The sequence below is a fragment of the Truncatella angustata genome, assembly GCF_020726525.1.
Source record: "Truncatella angustata strain MPI-SDFR-AT-0073 chromosome Unknown BKA67scaffold_1, whole genome shotgun sequence".
Lineage (NCBI taxonomy): Eukaryota > Fungi > Ascomycota > Sordariomycetes > Amphisphaeriales > Sporocadaceae > Truncatella > Truncatella angustata.
The window spans coordinates 2,437,708-2,456,240 of NW_025763381.1; the positions used below are offsets into that span (position 1 = coordinate 2,437,708).

Genomic DNA, 18,533 nt, shown 5'->3' on the forward strand with positions numbered 1-18,533 from the left:
CGTGTCTTGTATAAAAAGTTGACTACGACTGAGCGAGTATAATTTCTATGGTCAGAATCAAATCATTTTGGAGTGACGATACCGGCATCGTACAAACAGTATGTCTCTGAATAGCTGAAGATTTTGTGTATAAGTGTCAGCTTCTGAGAGACCTCGTATCACTTCTCGTAGCCCTTGCAAACCACATGTTTCAGATATTACCCTTCCCGCTAAACTCCTCGCATCCAATTTGAAAATCACCAACAGAAACCCACCCATCTATGCTATTTCGAAATATAAGTCAACTCCTGGTGTCGCGGTCCCCGCGCATATTCACACTTTTTGTATATAGTCGTCATCATAATCATTGTGCCTCGTCAGTCCAGGCCATTAAGGGAGTCCCAACCGTTCATAGAATTCGGCAGATTGTTCAAGCTGTCAAAGTCAAAATTGTTCACGCCTGGAGAACGCTGTGAGTTTGGACTTCCCGGGTTCCCCGCATTCCCCGTATTGCCGGTGAATGTGAAAATAGAGGAGTCGCCCAAAGCATTACTGCTAGAATTGGCTGCATTGCCCAGATTCCACGCATCGAAGCCTGATTGCCAGTTGACGCCATCCTTAATGTACCAGTCACTGCCATCGACAGCATAAGCAGAAGCAGAACTAGGAGTCGCGTTTCGAGTGCTAGTTTGTGTAGTACGGCCGGAACTTGTGTTGTTTGAGACTGGGGCATATGAACGAGCATAACTGGGAATGGCTCGCGTCACCGGAGGTTCGCGCCAGGTTTGGTTGTTCATTCGATTGACCTCCAGACCCACCAATGCCGCATTGTTGATGCCTTGTAAACCGGGAATCCTGGCAAATTCAGTAGGCGATGTGGCCAATCCGCTGAAAATGTCTTGGGACATGGTTGATCCTGGAGCTATTGGGCCATTGGAAGTCGTAACAGGCCGGGCGGAATGGTTTACGGGACTGTATTGCTCCTGCTTTGCTGCAGGCGACGGTCCTCCAATGGCCGGCGGTGACGGCGATGTATTCATATGGGATCGTGGCGAGGGTACGTCTGATGTGTTGAAAGTTCCCCATCTTTCATCTGTGCGCTGTAAAACGTGAGCAGCCTCTTCAGGCAACTCCACATTCCATTTACGTGCGAGGACACTGATGATGCTTAGTGTACGACGACCGCACAGCCAATCTTCTGCAATCTCTTCTAGCGCTTTTACACCATGTATGATGTCCCTTTTGGCGGTCTTCTCCGGGAGGTTCAGCAGATGAATGGTACAAGCCGAGTGTATCATATACACTGCAATGTTGCAAATTTGACGCAAATTATAGAGCTTCTTGTATAGTCGCATTAGTTTGGAGATTGCTCCAGCATTTGCAGTGCATATTCTGCGTGGCGAGACATGTGGTGGCAGAGGCGACGCAGATGGCACATATTTGAGGAATGGTCGAAACAGATGGATATATTGGAGGTGGAAGAACATGCTTGCACAAGTTAGCAGGTAGTAGAGTGTGTGAGATCCAGCATTACTTACTGCATAAGGATTGCATGTGGTAATTGGCCTTCCTTTGGCTCAAGCTCAATCGGCAGTTCTTTCCGCCATTCTTCGAGGCGCCGATGCAACTCGCTGAGTTTTTTCAATTCGATCGATTTGCCACTTGACCTGCCAATATGGTTTGGGTGATAGAAGAAGAGTAGCAAATCGCCACTAATCTCACATAGTTTCGATAGCTCGAGACCGATTGCCCGTGTCCGTGATGGTTGCTTGGATGTCTGATCTGATCCAGTGTCCGTGTAAGGGGACCATTCTTCGGCATCCTCGTCGGGAAAGACGTCGTATTTAGGAACATTGTAGCAGCCCTTTGGCAGCTGGGGAAGACGTCCAAGATAGTTAGACCAGCATTTATCAAACAGAAAACACCCCCAAAAGGTCATCCTTCGCGCATCCATCTCCGTCTCATCCAATTGCTCAGTTCCTGTGTTAAAACCCCCTATGTCAAGATTGAGGCCCAGGTCCTGGGCCATTCTGAAACTCATACCACTATAGACCCAACCTTTGGCCTCCCGCCCGCAACCAGCTTCTCTTACAGACATGAGAGCTAATGCTTGAACGGTTGTTAATCTGGGTTTCTCGTACTCGTCATGTTCGACAATCAGTCTTTTGGATTCAGCAAAGAAATGGTCGCCTTTGGTCCAGCTGTCTTCTGGAATGGCATATGCGCCAGCCACATTCGTAAAATGACACCCAAGAGCAAGCATGGTATTGACCAGTAACGACGAGCAGTACGTTGTTTTGTGTAAAACGCCATGTGGCTTGCCCCTGAAAAAGTCCCGGTAGAATAGAGTCTTGGACAATGTCGCAAAGTAGGAGTAATGCCAGGTGAAATACATGTTCAACAGATGCACAACGAGCTCCGGGTCCTTCGTGACCTCTGACCAACTCGTTATAGGGTCCAAGTTCAAGTCCATATCCGAAGGTTCGGGTTCCGGATTCGGCACAGTCGGATTGCCCAAGTATATCAAGTGCGACGTTCCGCCAATGAACCGTACGGAGCCATTTTCCAATCTCAACTCACCCATCTTCCGGGCCAAGTCTCTTTCCCCTTCTACGGGCGAATCGGTGGTATAGTTTTCCTCCAGTATTTCGTTGTCATCAGCTTCTGGGTTACCGACTCCTTCTTTCAGGATCGCCTCGGCTACAACATCAAGGCTGTCGCATGTCCGAATTCTTCTTACAATTTCTGGCACTTCATCCTCGGTGGCGTTCAGAATCGCTTCGATGAGTATCTGGAGGGTTGAGTTACGCGCCTTGGAGCTGTCAATTTTCTCACGATACACACCCTTTCGCCGGTGGTCTGAGTTAGGATCGTATACACATTCGGTCCCATAAACACTGGCGCAAGCAGCGCAACTTGGCAGAGCGCCATCGCATTTGCTCTTTCGCTTTCGACACGCTATGCAAGCTGTTGATACACATCGTCGCTTCTGTAGGGCGGGATCACCACCCCGTCTGGTCTTCTTTTTTGTCGGAGGAGCGGCATCGCTTCGAGGGACATTCGGCTTGACGGGTGGCTGCTGTTGCAGCGAGGGTGAGGCGAGCGATGCCTCCATACTGGGCTCAGACTCAATAGCGCCTCACCGGCCCCTATGTTAAGGCTATACCTGACAGTTGTCGAGGCTCTCGGACTGTAAGGGGATCGGTTTGTGGGTTGCGGTTGCGCCAGTTTTGCAGTGGTTGAGGCTGATCTGATCCACTATTCCATTTGCCAGTAGTCAGGTGGTCAAAGGAGCAGAGCAAAAAAGGATAGACACACGACAGTCAAAGGGTTCTACTGATAGATGAGGGGTTTGATGAAAGGGTGCAGTGTGTGGCGTTCAGTGAAGTTTAACGGGGGAACTCTGTCTGGTAGATTTTCGGTCTCGTCTCATGATGACAATTGTTGGATAAGAAGACGGCGACGGCCTGCGAGGGGGCGCCGTGGAAGAGGGCGTTGGGAAGGCTGACAATAGCGCGATAGATAGGCCACGGCGTGGGCGTGGGATGTCTCCGAATGTGACACAGCGCAAGTCTAGATTGATCACTAAGCATTCCAATTGACGAACATCATGCATGGCATCTGATCTGAACTGGCATGGGCATGGCAGAGGCATTAGGACTTCTGGGCATACAGCTGAAAGAAATTGGGAATCTCCGGGGCCGGCGTCTCTGCCCCGCGATGGGGTGCTTGCTGATGTTTCATGGAATATCAGTGGTCTTGTCTAAACTTAAAAATAAAATACAAAATACTCTATCATACATCTGTATGGTTATCGATTCGTGGATCAAGGCTCGCCCTATGCAAATACTTTATTAGAAAGAAATCCGTGTACAACAAAGATATGATCAGTCCATACGTAATATTTTGCTTGATAGACCGCTTGGCCATTAAAGCTTAAGCTCATGGTTACAAAGCAAACTCCCGGGCCACTCGCTGCAGTATTCCGTTCGACCCCACCATCATATCCGCCTATCAAACCCTCTCAATTTCCAAGTCTATCTCGTTGAAATTGAATCTTGATTACGATTGCGTACACGTTGGCTCGCCAGAATCCGTCTGGAGCTGATGCAAATGATCTAATTTCTCATGGGGCTGATAACGAACTCCTATAACCACTAGCTATTGGGCATTGTACTTGGTATGTTTCACAAAAAACCCAGGACATTCTACCGCAGGCCAATCAGAGCAGCTAGATAAGGACTGACCATGCATGGTACATGTATACAGGCACATCTTTGTCGAATTGGACAGTAATAGACGTCATCAGGCGTTCAAAAGGGATGTGGGATGCACTATCGAGTAGCGTAACCACCTGTATTGCAACACAAGGCTGCAGTTTAGTATCATTACACCGGGTGCATCGTGACAGGGGAACTCCACGCAGCGCAGCGGGATGCCCACAGATAACAAAAAGATAAGCGGTACAGCACTTTATGATTCAGAGAGGCCTCACTTCGCAAAAGCAATGACCATAACAATAACAATGACGACGTGATCAGATCATCACAAAATTGGAAATTTCAGATAACGGGACTCTGCATTGTCTGAAACTTCAACAACAGCCACTTCTAAATGCATGCCCGAGGAGACTTTGCCTATAGTACAATCATCGCGGTTGGCAACGGGCAGAGATAGGCTTCACCCATATATTTATTATAATTTGAACACCCAAGACGAAATTATTAGATACTGCTGATAGACACGTCTCGTATGGTAATCAATAGTAGTCTATTGGTATGGAGTGTGGTGTGACGGTGAGGAACAGAGCTATCCTCTGTTCCACTGAAGGCTACCTATAGTGGTTGCCCTATGTGTGTACTTGAGGTATCAGGTTAAGACCTGAGGCATCTACTAACTACTCCAGAATATCCGCAACCATAGTCTGCACTCCATGTGTACTCCTTTGAGCTACGGTCCGTGGCATGATGGTGATATCATGATTGGCGGAGTCTGATAGCAGCTTACCAAGATGTAAAATGCGCTATGAATCATATTGAATGAAGATTGTCCTTCGGGACACGTATGTCCTTATACGTTGCGGAAGATAATCAGACATTGAAAATTCCGGATGATATGATATGAGAAATCAGATTCAGTAAGGATGTTCTAGCACCGCTTTAGCTGGCCGATTTCGACTTTCAATAACGAGACCTCCACATCTTTGTCAAAGCTACCAAGAGAAATCAAAGACTTCATTCCCACATTAAATCGATAGTGAACAAGTGATTTTGCCATGTTATAGGGTTATTGAATTATAGACCAACACCAGGTAAGTGATGGAGCGCGTGAAGGAGAATCCCGTGTGCGTTGTGGCAGACAGCTTTGCAATTATGGTCAAATATCAATAAACAGGTCGAACGATGGATCTTTACCATATGTGGCTATGTTAAGAATGACGACTCGTGACTTGAAGCTTTATCAGGAATATGGCTTAGGAAGAAGGCAATCGGTACTGCCCTTGCTGAGGCAGTATATCTCTCCTGTGCTATACAATCTGGCGACAACAATTGGGTCCGTCAGTCCGAAACGCCGGGTATCATAATAACCACCCCTTCAGACTCCATGTCTCTCAGGATTTTGAGATAACCATACGATATGGGCGACCGAGGAACCTCTCCGACTTGCGTTAGAGTGAGAACCCCGAGTCAAGTTGGAAGCTAACAATTGGAAGTTCAGACCGCATGATGGCACGATCTCTACACAGCATCGCGCTACTCCCCGTTTATGGATATACATTAAATTGAAGAGATTGATATACGTCTCTGATAATAAGCCGAAACTTACTCAATTTTCATGCCGCTCCATCTACTTACACTTGAATATCTCTGATTCCAACGGCGTCACCGGATATCGTTCTTCCCAGCATCCGTGATTACATCGCAGAAACATGACACTGTTCCTGCTTCCGGAACTGGCTGTGGTTAGTTGCTTCTGTCAACGCAAGACGGCAATTCACAACGGCATCATCAATATGTCCTGAAAAACAGCAGTTTGGCGTGGCTTTGCGGAATCTTCTCAAGATCAGGCGGCTGTGTTTGACGACAAGGACCAGGTCAGTTCAACATGCCTCAGTGTATGTATGGAGCGCGGAGGGCTCCAAGAGGGTGTCGTTTTCATGGCGTGGTATGGCTACCCTGTTCGCAGCATGATCACCTACTCCACGGGATGATGCAGGGCGATCTCGGCTGATAATAGAGCATTATGATGGCAATGGAAAGGGACAAGAGAGCTGTGTTGCTACGCAGATCACTCCGAAGCAAATTTCTTATGCACGTATGTCTGATACGAGGCTTCGGCCGCGCTTCTAAAACATCTGCTACTTTCACAAATTGATGAACACGGTACCACTTCTATGCTATTTCGGAGTCTTACTCTCTGAAAGCAGTACACCGGGATTGTGCGTCAGGGCATCAAACTCACAAAAACCGACCCTATAACAGACATGCCCCAAGGTGTTCTGAAATATGTTGTTTCAGCGTATCTAGGGGTAGCATTGGCTGTGTTCTGCTCTAAGTCGAATGTTTGTGTGTTACCATACCTATACCGCAGGTAATGCTGCCAAGCCTGGAGATAGCAAGGGGTCCCTGGTATATTCATCAAACATGAAGAGAATACACTTTTCAGAAAAATGAAGGCTGGCTATCTGTCAAAATTTTGGTGCTAGGTAGTTCAAAAACCGGCTGCAGCCAGCGTCATATATCAATACTGTTGATTTGTCCTTTTCGTTTTGTGAACATCGAACTTATAGGGTTACTGGATGTGGGCCATCGTAATGTTAGTCTCATTACTTATGCTGTACTGTAGAAACCTATAAAACTGATCCAACACCCTTCTAGAACGTGCCGAATGTTCAAAGGCGATGTAGACCCCTGTCGACCATCAACGTGGCACCTGTGATCGATGTCAAAGTTCGGACGAGGTTCGATCCGTAAATAAAAATAAAAGTAGTTTGATCAGCTGGAGGGATAATATCATTAATCGACTGTATTTCTCCGAGAATAATAAGTGTTTGATAGCTGATAATATGGGTTCAAGCTGAGCACGGACGGGAGATCCCCCATAATTGGGCGATCCGTTTGCGGGACAGAACTTTCCAGACAAGAATTGTGTTGAATATCTATCCTGTGAACGATATCGACCGTGCAAAATCCAAGCTCAACTTTACTTGAAATGACGTGAAAAGGGTCGTCTGTGACATTAGACGTCCCATTTGCTGTTCGGCAATCAGTTTGAACAACCACAAAAAGATACAAAGCAACAAAGCAATGTCTGCGCGCATACACAATAGGCCGCCACCGACTGCGTCTACATTTGACCTTGGTCCAAGACAACCGAGCAGACCAGTTATCTGGAAGAGCTATCAGCCAATAATGACAAGTTCCAACAAATGTTGATTAATGGAATCTACTTGCTTTACCTTTGATACTCGCCACCACAATAGATTACATTTCATGGTCAAGTGATGGTCAATCAACATCCTTTCCTGGACTGCAGGCTGGTTGTCATGTGCTTAGATACAGTCTCCAAGCTGCAGTCGGGCGCTTCTTTGAGCTTATGTGGTAATCAATGTTGACTCTACAGATTATCAATTGACGATCAATGGAGCGACGGTCCGACATGCTGTAAGGAAATAGTTCGGATCAGAACTGAGCACCCCCTGGATCCTGCGTGTTTGTGGTACAATACGACCCCGCAAGCTCTGCTTTCCACTCAAATACATTGTCTGCACCCCAGACCAATGTCTGCCGACGGACCCTGAGGCTCCCTTCCCGGAGGATGGCCAAATTTGGATGCAACACCGCTGTCTCAGAGCTTGGGAGGGTAGTATTTCGATCAAGCTTAAATGAAAAGCATGAATAAGCCTCCATATGGCTTGCAACTCCATTGCATGGTGGAGTATAGGGTGCGGAATGTCAGTGAGACGCAGTGGTACCTAGGCGGAAGGTAGAAGGGTTGCATATTCCCCGAGAATCCGGGGAACCCTACAAAGCATAGAATAGATGAGATGAAGCGATGTTCAATACCACTGAGACTGCACAGGAACGAGAAGAAGGCTGTTGACCAGAAGCTCCTTTTCAGCTGGAATCAGAATTGTTGTACGGGCGTCATTGCATGTATCACAAATATGACTGTTTCGTTGTAAGAACACAGTATGATTCATATGCAGTATGTTACCTTATGTACACAATGAAGTAGCCTCTAGACTTTTGACAAATGGTTCATCTGATGTAGCCACACGTCTATCCTCGTCAAGGCCACAGTTTTCTGATTTCAGACTGATGTAACCTGGTGGTTTATGAAGGGCATTATAGAGTGATTCGTTACCTGCCTGCCGCTCGACAACCCCGGAGACAGTGTCAGCCGTTCCACGATAGAGGTGGCTAGCACGTGGAGGTAGTATATTTTTTTCTCCTTTCCTCCGATGTGTCACCACAGGATGAGTGTTGGTAGGTCGATTTCCGCAGCAGATTGCTGTGAAAAGGTACATGGATGCATGTCATAATATATTATAGACTTCGTCAATACTGCCGACAGGAAATCTAATTTATCGTGTCACATTTTCATCCAGAATGCAGGACTATGAAACATTTTCTACAACAGAGTTGGGAGATTTTCTTTCAAAAGCCCTAGTTCGGCTCTCGGTGACGTATTCAGGGTGGTGCTCAGATCAATCAAACCAGGAATCCGCAGTGTTGATACATCATAAATCGATCCAAGGATGAGCAACAAGCAAGTTCGTCTCAAATCTTCTTCTGATGTCGTAGATTGTCGGACGCCCGTCGTGTTTTAGAGGAGCTGCAGAATGCGCCATGTTGAACATAATTGCTTGGTGACGATGTAATTGACTCTGGAAGACCTCCCTAAACCTACCCCTAGGTCGTAAATTGAACAGTATTCACAAACAAATAGATAAGTAGGAACTGTTGTTGTTTTCATAAATACTTTCATACACCAAAGCTGACGTGCAGTATCGGCCCACTTTCCGTGCGTCGCTGGAAAATACTGCATGTGCCCTGTGGTTCGAATGACTCCATCATTTGATCGTGGAGCTCCCAGAACATGAAAGCTCAACTTTGCTGGCGGCCCAATCTGAGCGGTATAAAGCGACATCCTGCGTTTGTTGCAATGATTAAGCTACGTTCTGGGCCTTGACTGGATACTTCGTGACCAGGGTCGAGCTACGCCACGGAACACACGAGCGTAGCTATAGTATCGCTGTTATAGGTGTATTTATTGGTTCGTAGACACCGCACACAAAACAAAGTACCTGCAGCGGTCCGCCCCACCTCAACTAAGAACAGCATCACACGCAGGCGCAACTAGATGTGTTGCGCCGACCTGGACTGTTCGCAGCTCTGCGTGCTGGATGTTGGTCCATCATGGCCGAAATACAACCGAAAAGACTGCTCAAGGGAGAGCTTTAGTTTCCAACGATTTTTCCTTGCTGATCTGACCGAACAATCATCTTATGGTAACGAGTTGGCTCACTCCCTTGAAGCAAAAAGTTCCTCAAGAGGGCAGCGAATCATAGTAGCGCTCGGAGCGTTGACATAGCGGATCGTCGAACCGTGCCGTGTCTCACCATCCATTGACGACAAAATGCGACGTTGTCCATAGACTCAACCAGGATAGTAGAAATCCGCCGCACTTCCAGTTTCCATCTCCGGGGGTTGCAGTAGTTCGATTGCGAGTTTGAACGGGGTTCAGTAGACAGGAAGAGCACAATCCCACATGGGTCAGTGCGCCCTTAGATCGAACCGTAACTTTCTCTCGTCCATGGTTGAAATCATCTTCATTCACGTTCAAATTAGCTGGAAGGGCGGCCGTACATATGCTAGTTGGGCTGGACCATGCTCACGATTGGTTCGTGGACACGAAATATCTCCAATGCCACCAATGGTGTAGGGCAGAGTGTCGAGACTAAGCCAATTGAATAGGAACTTCGGTCCGGTGACCGTTTATGGCCCGGGCGCCACAGGATATTTGCTGGCCACCATCGTTTTTGGCGTCTCTTGGTGGCCTCGGCTGCACTTTTCGTATTATGAGAACCTGGGATAATGCTCCTACGTAACGCGAAATTGTTGATCACAAACACAAACCTCTCATCTTCAATGAATGCCACAGGCGGCCATAGTCATCACGACGTGGTTTTTTTTTTTTTTTCTTCTACAGACTATCTGAAGCATCTATAGTCGTTGTACATGACTGGTGGCGTGAAATATCACGCAGCAAAACAAATCCATCAACATATTCGAGCTCTGCTCTAAAATGTCGGAAAATCCTTGATGCACAACCTAAATCTTATGTGTGAATTGTCGGTACTTTATCCCTGCTAAAGTATGGGCATGGAACTTGGACTAGCCGCCGGTATTTGTCCTACATGCCGGCCTGAACGCCCGCAAGTTGGCAGCCTACAAGGATTGACTCCTTGATCGATCACAAGTACACAACCTTCTGATAGTCTAGAACTTTTTAAGAAGAAAAAATTGGATGTCCATTTAATATGCGAAGTACCACATAGGCTCTGGGGGGTTAATGATCCTATAGGGACAGCATGCGGCTTTCCTGATGCATTGGACAGTCCGTCGCTGAGTCGGTCATAAATGTAGTCGGTAGAAAATTTACAACCGGTCTTGCTACCAACCTGAATGGTTCACATCATGTTACAGCAGATCGAGAGGGCTTCCATTGAACCTTGACCATCACAGCCCCGGCCCACACAAATAGCTCCCAACTCAGTTCATGTTAGCAACTTCAAAGATGTCTTTGAAAATTGTACGTAGCGTTTGGGGGGTATTCTCATTATGCCGGTTCTCTCACCACGTCAAGCAGTGTTCAGTCAAGTAGTAATAGTAATGCACTATGAAACTTTTGCTCGATTCACCCGCTGGCTGGGCCAAAAGATTCTAGAGGCTTCGTCGAACACGTTAATGCTCCCGACCAGGAGTAAAATTGAGAGTACAGGCATCATCCTCGCTTCGCCCCCGGCTTTTGGGGGTGATTTATCCTGGTCAGTAATATATCAGGTGGCAGCTTCATGCTTCTTTGGACCCTGGCATAAAATGCGAGATACCTGAGCCTTATGTGGCAGATGGCAACCTTTTGTGGCTGCAGCATACCTACATGCATCCCATAACGCAGACTATTCTGGTGAAGTACCGTGATCAGCGCTTCCAGGAGGATGGGCAAGAAGCAAGATGACTCTCCCTGACACTAAAAGAACTGCATTGTAGGCATGATTTACCGTAAATTGGGAGCGAGAAGAGTATGAAGAACCGCTTAAGTGGACCAAATACATTCTCATGTATAATCTCGACAACGACGACCTTACTGCTGACTCTGGTTCCAGACCGACCTGGTCGTGTTAATGCGAGGGAGGAGTTACCAAATTGGCACCTACGCATCGCACATGAAGGGAGACACAATAAGACTACTCGGCATGAGGACATTTAATTTCATCTCATCTTCATAACTGGCACTCCGTACACCGGCGACGTGCCACAGATGACAAGGGCGGCTTCTTGATTAAGCTTGGTGTGCTTCGCTTCGGCGCCTGTCGACCCGAATTTCAGATCTCTTGGATCAAATTATGGGTCCAACTGCCGCCAAGATACGCCGGATCATTAATCCCGACCAGGATGTTGCAGCTTATTCTTTCCTGTCGAAGTTCCCCGCCAGTCGTCTTTTGCGTGCTGGCCGGCGTCTCTTAGCGTTACTGCTTGCCACTGCTCTAAGCGTCACCACCTGTACCGCTTTGCTAACGTTGCACTCACCAATTCAGAAAAGACAAGGTGAGTAGCCAGTCAGCCAGTCACGGACGAACGCTTCATGGAAGCGATCGTTCTAAATACACATGATCCTTACTGGATTATCCATACCAAGTACCTTTGCTACACTGCAATTTTTCAATCTCTTCTAGTGCTCAGTAGCTTGACCGTAACACGGGAATCATAGATATCGTGCGCTTCTCGTCTGCTTGGGACTTTACCTTCCCATTGCTGGCTTTCTTAAGTATGGGAACTACAGAATGTACTCACTATTTAATACAATGAATCTCGCGGTCGTTGTCCATGCCGCATACCCCACACTCTCATGATCGTCGTCCCATGCGCCCCCTCCAACTTCTCCAGATTCCCATCAGGTTAGGCCCTAGCCACTCATCGATGGGACCCCAGTCTCATCCGTGGTCTGCTTACAACCCTGCCACCGGCAGGTCGGTCAGGCAGAGGCGGGTCATATAACAGGTAGGCCCAAGGAAGTCTTCTCCAATACCATTCACACATCAGGTCACTGCCAGACCACCGACATCTGAGCCGTTTCCACCGCTGTATATTGTACTTCAATATCTAAGTGCATAACTTTGATATTGCGCTGAAGCAAAGGAACTCGGTGGTCCAATAAGATTCGTTCAGAGCAACGTGATCCGACAGGAACGTCCACTTCCCCATGTACGCCAAGGCCACACACGTTGTTGATCCGAAGCGGTAGTGAAAAAGTTCAGACTGTTTGGGGATCCTCGTACGCATGCTTCGTCCATATCGGTGTTGACGCTACTTCCTTTGACCCTTTGGTCGTCGATTTTGCTTCCGAATCTAACTCCAGCCCCTGTCTTAAGACCCAAATTATTGGATGCATCACGACACGTTCCAGTGCACCTTCGCATCCGAATAGCGTGGAGCACACCGTCAGATCCAGCCGTAAGTTGATCCCCCTTGCCCTTGTACCCATCTTGCCTCCCAGTCCCGGTGCCCATGCGCGCGCCGACCCCTCCACCAGGGTATCAGCCTCCGAGAGCTAGATGGTAGCTGTGCCTGCCGTCTTTTCATGGTGACCTTGATTCATTGTCACTGTTTTGGATCTACTCAAGCTTAATGGATGAAGTCATGTTCATGCCTTGATACCCTTTGGAAAGCCTTTCGGTCCGGCCTGCTGCCGTGAACCAAACTTCCCGTTATATCAAAGCCACCTATACTTGCACCTCCTCCATTCATATAGTTCGATCCATCGCGCTTCCAGGCACTCCACATTACTAGTTGACAGAGACCACTGTCATTGCTTCAGCCAACTACCACCACTCGTTCGAAGCTGTGTACCAGCTCGAGGACCGAAGGCCCATACTAACGCATATCACTTGTTAGCTTTCCTAGTATAGGGGCGCCTAATCCCAACAGCGAAAATGCTGTCAAATCCCCTGCAACGATTCTCACCATACCACGCACTTCAGTCGAGCACATATCTCTCGAATACCCACGTCCCCACAAATCACCTCCATGGAACTGGACTTGATGCTTTTGGTCACGGCTCCCAATATGCTGTACAGCATCTTCAACAACATGTGGGCATGTCCGCACCCCATCTTTCAAGAGCACCTCAGCCTAAACATCGACAACACCCTTACGGAGGCCCAGCAACTAGGGCAGCTGGACCCGCCGGGCCTATTCGTAGGAGAATCAGCAGGGCTTGCGATCAGTGTAACCAGCTGAGAACCAAGTGTGATGGACAGAATCCGTGTGCACACTGTATAGGTAGAGTCCCACAACCTCAGTGTGTTCAAGATTGTAGGTGTTAATTTAGTGCCACAGAATTCGGTCTGGGATGTGAGTATATTCGCGAGAGGAAGAAGAGAGGCAAAGCATCCCGCAAAGATCTAGCACAACAAGCCGCTGCACAGGCCGCGGCAACGGCTCAGGATGGGCAGAACTCTCCTGACCGAAATGACGAGGATGACTCTTCTGAACAAAGGGCAACCCAGACAGCAGCAACGCAGGACCAGCTTTCGAACGCGAGTGAGAAAGGCCTCAGCGATTTCACTGAGGATGCTATGGAACAAAGTCATACAACAGCCAACCTAGACAGCTTAGCTGAGTTAAGCTCCCATCAACCACATCTGGTAAGCAACATATCAACACTAGAGAGGGATCCACTCGATAGCCCTACATCATTGGACTTGAACCCATTCGGGGGTATGCAGCATGCCTACGATAGACAAGACATAGGGGCACACTTGATGGCTGGTTCCGCTCACAACTTTGGCTCCAGCCAAGCTGCTCTCTCGAACTATCCCGATATTCCTTATGGCCTCCATACCCATAATTCGAGCAACTACGCGACCAACGCCGCGGCGGGGTTCAGGATAGGAACCAGTCCTATAAGTGCGTATCCCATTACCGGAGAGCCAGCATCGCCAAAATGGATTCCTATGGCATCTCCGCCACCCCAGTATCAGTCCTACATTCCTCCGCAAATCAATTACCATCAGCAATCAAGATATCCAGTACTGAAACCTCTCATACCGCATCTTGGTAGCACCATCCCTGTTTCGTTGGCTTGCGACTTAATCGACCTCTACTTTTCGAGCTCTTCGTCGGCTCATGCCCATCCGATGTCACCTTACGTACTCGGGTTCGTGTTCAGGAAACGCTCATTTCTACACCCAAGTAAACCGCGACAATGCCAACCTGCGTTACTAGCCAGTATGTTGTGGGTAGCGGCACAGACAAGTGATGCACCATTCTTGTCCAGCGTTCCGTCAGCTCGGGGAAAGATCTGCCAGAAATTACTTGAATTGACCGTCAGTCTTTTGAAGCCCCTAATACATACTCCTTCCGGAGAAGCATCTCCCGCTTCGAGTCCCGTCATGGATGGTGTGGCTCTCGGTGGACTCGGCGTTGCACTACCAGGATCGTTGAGTCTGGAGAACGTGACTGGGGAATCTGGCGCTTTTGGTGCAGCAGGTAACCTCGATGACGTTGTTACATACATTCACCTAGCTACGGTTGTGTCAGCCAGCGAGTATAAGGGCGCAAGTCTGAGATGGTGGAATGCCGCTTGGTCGCTCGCCCGGGAATTAAAGCTCGGCCGCGAGCTACCACTTTCTCCACCCCCACAGAGCGATTCTGAGAACGGCAATATTGGTACAGTTGATGGACTTGGCAGTGGGCCTGAAGCCGCTACAGAGGAAGAGCGAGAAGAGCGCAGGCGGATCTGGTGGCTTACTTATATCATGGATCGACATCTAGCACTGTGCTACAATCGACCCCTGTTCCTTCTCGACATCGAATGCGAAGGCCTCCTGCAGCCCATGGACGACACGGAATGGCAAAACGGTAACTTTGAACCAAGCACTACAGACCCGGCCTTATCTGAGGAGCGTGTAAGGGGCCCACACTTTCAATGCACTGGGCATTCCATTTTTGGATACTTTCTACCATTGATGACGATTCTAGGTGAGATAGTCGATCTCCACCATGCCAGGAATCACCCAAGATTTGGGATCACCTTTCGTTCTGCTCCTGAATGGGATGGTCAAGCGGAGGAAATCAGACGTCATCTTGAGGCATATGAGGAGAGCCTTAAGAAATTCGAACAACAACATTTTCACGTGCATGATGAGGACAGGAGCACTCCTTCGATAACATTGGAGATGCCTGGAGAATTAGATCGCATTGGCTCCCCTTCGGCACGTTCTGTTCGTACAAATTCGTCGCGGATGACCGAATCAGACATCCAAACGCGTATTGTCATGTCTTACGGAACTCACGTAATGCATGTCCTCCATATTCTGCTAACAGGAAAATGGGATCCGATAAATCTGTTGGACGACAATGACCTCTGGATCTCATCACAAGGTTTCATCACAGCTACTGGCCATGCAGTTTCGGCCGCTGAAGCAATTGGCAATATCCTCGAATACGACCCGGGTCTGGAATTCATGCCGTTCTTCTACGGCATTTACCTCCTGCAGGGCTCTTTCTTGCTGCTACTCATTGCGGACAAGCTTCAAGCAGAGGCGTCAGCCAGCGTAGTTCGAGCATGCGAGACGATCATTCGTGCACATGAAGCATGCGTGGTCACGCTCAGCACAGAGTATCAGGTATTCTAATCCTCATCATTTTCCGGAAAGATATGCTGCTAATTCCGCGACAGCGAAACTTCAGTAGAGTAATGCGCAGTGCTCTCGCTCAGGTCCGAGGTCGCGTACCAGAGGATCTAGGCGAGCAACATCAACGCAGACGAGAGCTTTTGGCGTTGTACCGGTGGACTGGTGACGGAACAGGTTTGGCGCTCTAGGCCAATAATTGTGATCGTTTGGCTGTGTTTCCGTTTCAGGTTCGGAAAGGAGTTCGGTCTTTGTATCGGTCAAACCATGGATGGTCAAAAGGAAATCAAGGATGCTTTCCTCGGCAAAGAGCATTGGTTTGAGGTATATACCAAGATTATTGGGGCTCTTTGAGCAATACGGGGCTGCGAATTAGGGTCGAAGTTGCTGCTATGATTTTGCTTATACCTATACCTATCTAGACACGTAGATACTTTTGATTTCATATCCGTTGGCACTCCATGAGTCAGTGAGTTGTACAACGCATCCCAAAATTGATACTGCCTATATGTTCAGTGGTCTTAGACTCCGTTGAATAGCTGGTACCAAGTAGATAGCCAATGAGATGAGAGAGTGAATGCAGGCTACGTAAGCGCTAGGTTTCTATCATCCCTGAGGAAGATAATATTAGCCAGACGAAGTTACCACATAATATTTCTGCTTCAGTTGTATCTGTCACATATTGGTATTTATGACGTGGTGAATCGCTAATGAAGAACAGTATTTTCTGTGCAGTCAGCTTTTTAGTCTATTGTGATATTATATTCTCGCCACACAGCAAAGAAAAGGCAATACGAGAGCTATGGGGCTTGCCAAATGCATGCGATTTTTATGACCACATTTCAATAGTCGAATTCAGTTTGGTATACATTTTGCTGGCCTATTTGTCGACTGTCTGGGAGACTTATTGCCTTATACTATCTAGAATATAAAATAATGGACATTTTTGCGAGCCATACCTAATTCGCGGCACTGCAGCTGCGGAATCCTGAAAAATAAAAACGAAAATGAAAAGATACAGAAATAGAGAAAAAGGTGAGATTGCCTTGGAGAAAGTCTGGATTATTATGATAGATTGTCAAAGCACGGTGGTTTTGAGATGCTCAACCCGGTGAAAACTTTTGAGCGAGGTATGTCCTTAGTTACATATGAAAGATAAAATATATTGCATACTGTAACCTTGCCCTCGTCGTAAACTGACACAGTATCTGTTTCGATCGCATCTACAAGGGCTTTTGTCTGTGTCATCAACTTTATCACTACTAGAAGTCAACATGTCTAACATCTCCCTCTGTTGAAGCTGATCGATTGTGGCAAGCGGAGATTTTGTATCAGCCATATGCAGCGAACAGTACATCACTTTGAGCTACATCGGAGCAGAGAAGTACAAATAACACAAAAGAGTAGATGATAAAAGCCCTGATAGAGTTACGACTTGCGGTCCGTCAACAATGCTACCATCAGCTATTGGAGACACTATCTACAAATTAGCCGGTATTGCGTAGAGAAGCATGACTTATCATACAAGTCCAATCTAATATAGGAAATTGAAGAAAGATCTAAGGAAGAGCTGAGTTCACGATCAACTAAGGCTGCCGGCAACGGTCCTAGCCACGAGCTTTATAGAATGGTAGATAGCTTACGGAAGCCTCAGCCCATAATCGTCGTTCAGGCGAAAACGTGTGTAAAGCTCCAAGCTAACTTTGCGGCGGTGATATTTCATGAACAATGGACAAATGGTTTCATCATGTTTGTATTTTGAAAGAGGTGTGACTAGCATACCCTCTTCTATGGGCCGTTTGTAAAGGTAGATACTGCTATTAATGTTACGAGGTAATGAGTATGCAATTATTCTGAAGTCCAATTTCCTGTCCATAGACATGATACCCTCGATAGAGACACAATCGAATATTCCTAATTGCCATATTTCGTAGGCGACCTCATTTCGGAGTATAGCTGGCGAACTTTAGTTTATGAAGAGAACCGTCTGGATGCCATCAGTTGTGTGTTTGGGTAATACCGATCCATAGAGCAACAGGACTGGAGTCACTGGGGCTTACCTTTCACATATCACAGCCACATCTCTTAGAATGAAAATCTAGACGCAACGTTCTCGGGGGCTCTAAGATGATTCAAGTGGATGATACCACCGTCGCTATGATTGCTGGCATATTTTCAAGCTGGTCTAGGCTCTGGAGTGACCAGTTAACAGACTGTCTAACTGGATTAGAGCCACACATGAATAATGTCGTGGCAGATTAGATAGTACGTATTAGAGGTCTCAATAGAGACTCCAACGATTCACATGTATAGAGGCTGGGGTGGGTGGTGATCAGTCATTGAGGGTTCAAGGGTTAGCTAAGGGAGGTTGCGTTATCCTAATACAATAAATCTAACTCTGTATAGTCTGACATGATTCAATTAAATTCACACCATTTTCTTATAGGGTATCGGAGTGATCGTTGAAATAAAAGACATATACATACAGTATATGCAGTTGAACAGTTGTGGATAGGAATCACGAACCCCACAATTGAAGGCGCTTGTACATACAATTGATTACAGGGGACTGCATGGCTAGCAACAAACGGTAGAGCTGCTTGGAGCAAAGTCTCCGCCATCCAAGCCGGGG

The 18,533-nt window shown here is 47.4% G+C and overlaps 2 protein-coding genes across 2 annotated transcripts; one reads left to right on the forward strand and one right to left on the reverse strand.

Annotated features, from left to right (window-relative positions):
* Nucleotides 1-356: 356 nt before the first annotated feature.
* Nucleotides 357-3,094, reverse strand: BKA67DRAFT_508502 (fungal-specific transcription factor domain-containing protein; the record flags this gene model as incomplete). The annotated part of the gene is made up of 2 exons (XM_046097159.1): nucleotides 357-1,467; nucleotides 1,518-3,094. 2 exons carry the CDS (start codon nucleotides 3,092-3,094, stop codon nucleotides 357-359), a joined length of 2,688 nt encoding a protein of 895 aa, XP_045963765.1.
* Nucleotides 3,095-13,198: 10,104 nt separating this feature from the next.
* BKA67DRAFT_589550 (transcriptional activator xlnR) lies at nucleotides 13,199-16,092 on the forward strand (the record flags this gene model as incomplete). Its single annotated transcript, XM_046104479.1, has 3 exons — nucleotides 13,199-13,547; nucleotides 13,605-15,895; nucleotides 15,949-16,092. 3 exons carry the CDS (start codon nucleotides 13,199-13,201, stop codon nucleotides 16,090-16,092), a joined length of 2,784 nt encoding a protein of 927 aa, XP_045963766.1.
* Nucleotides 16,093-18,533: the final 2,441 nt, after the last annotated feature.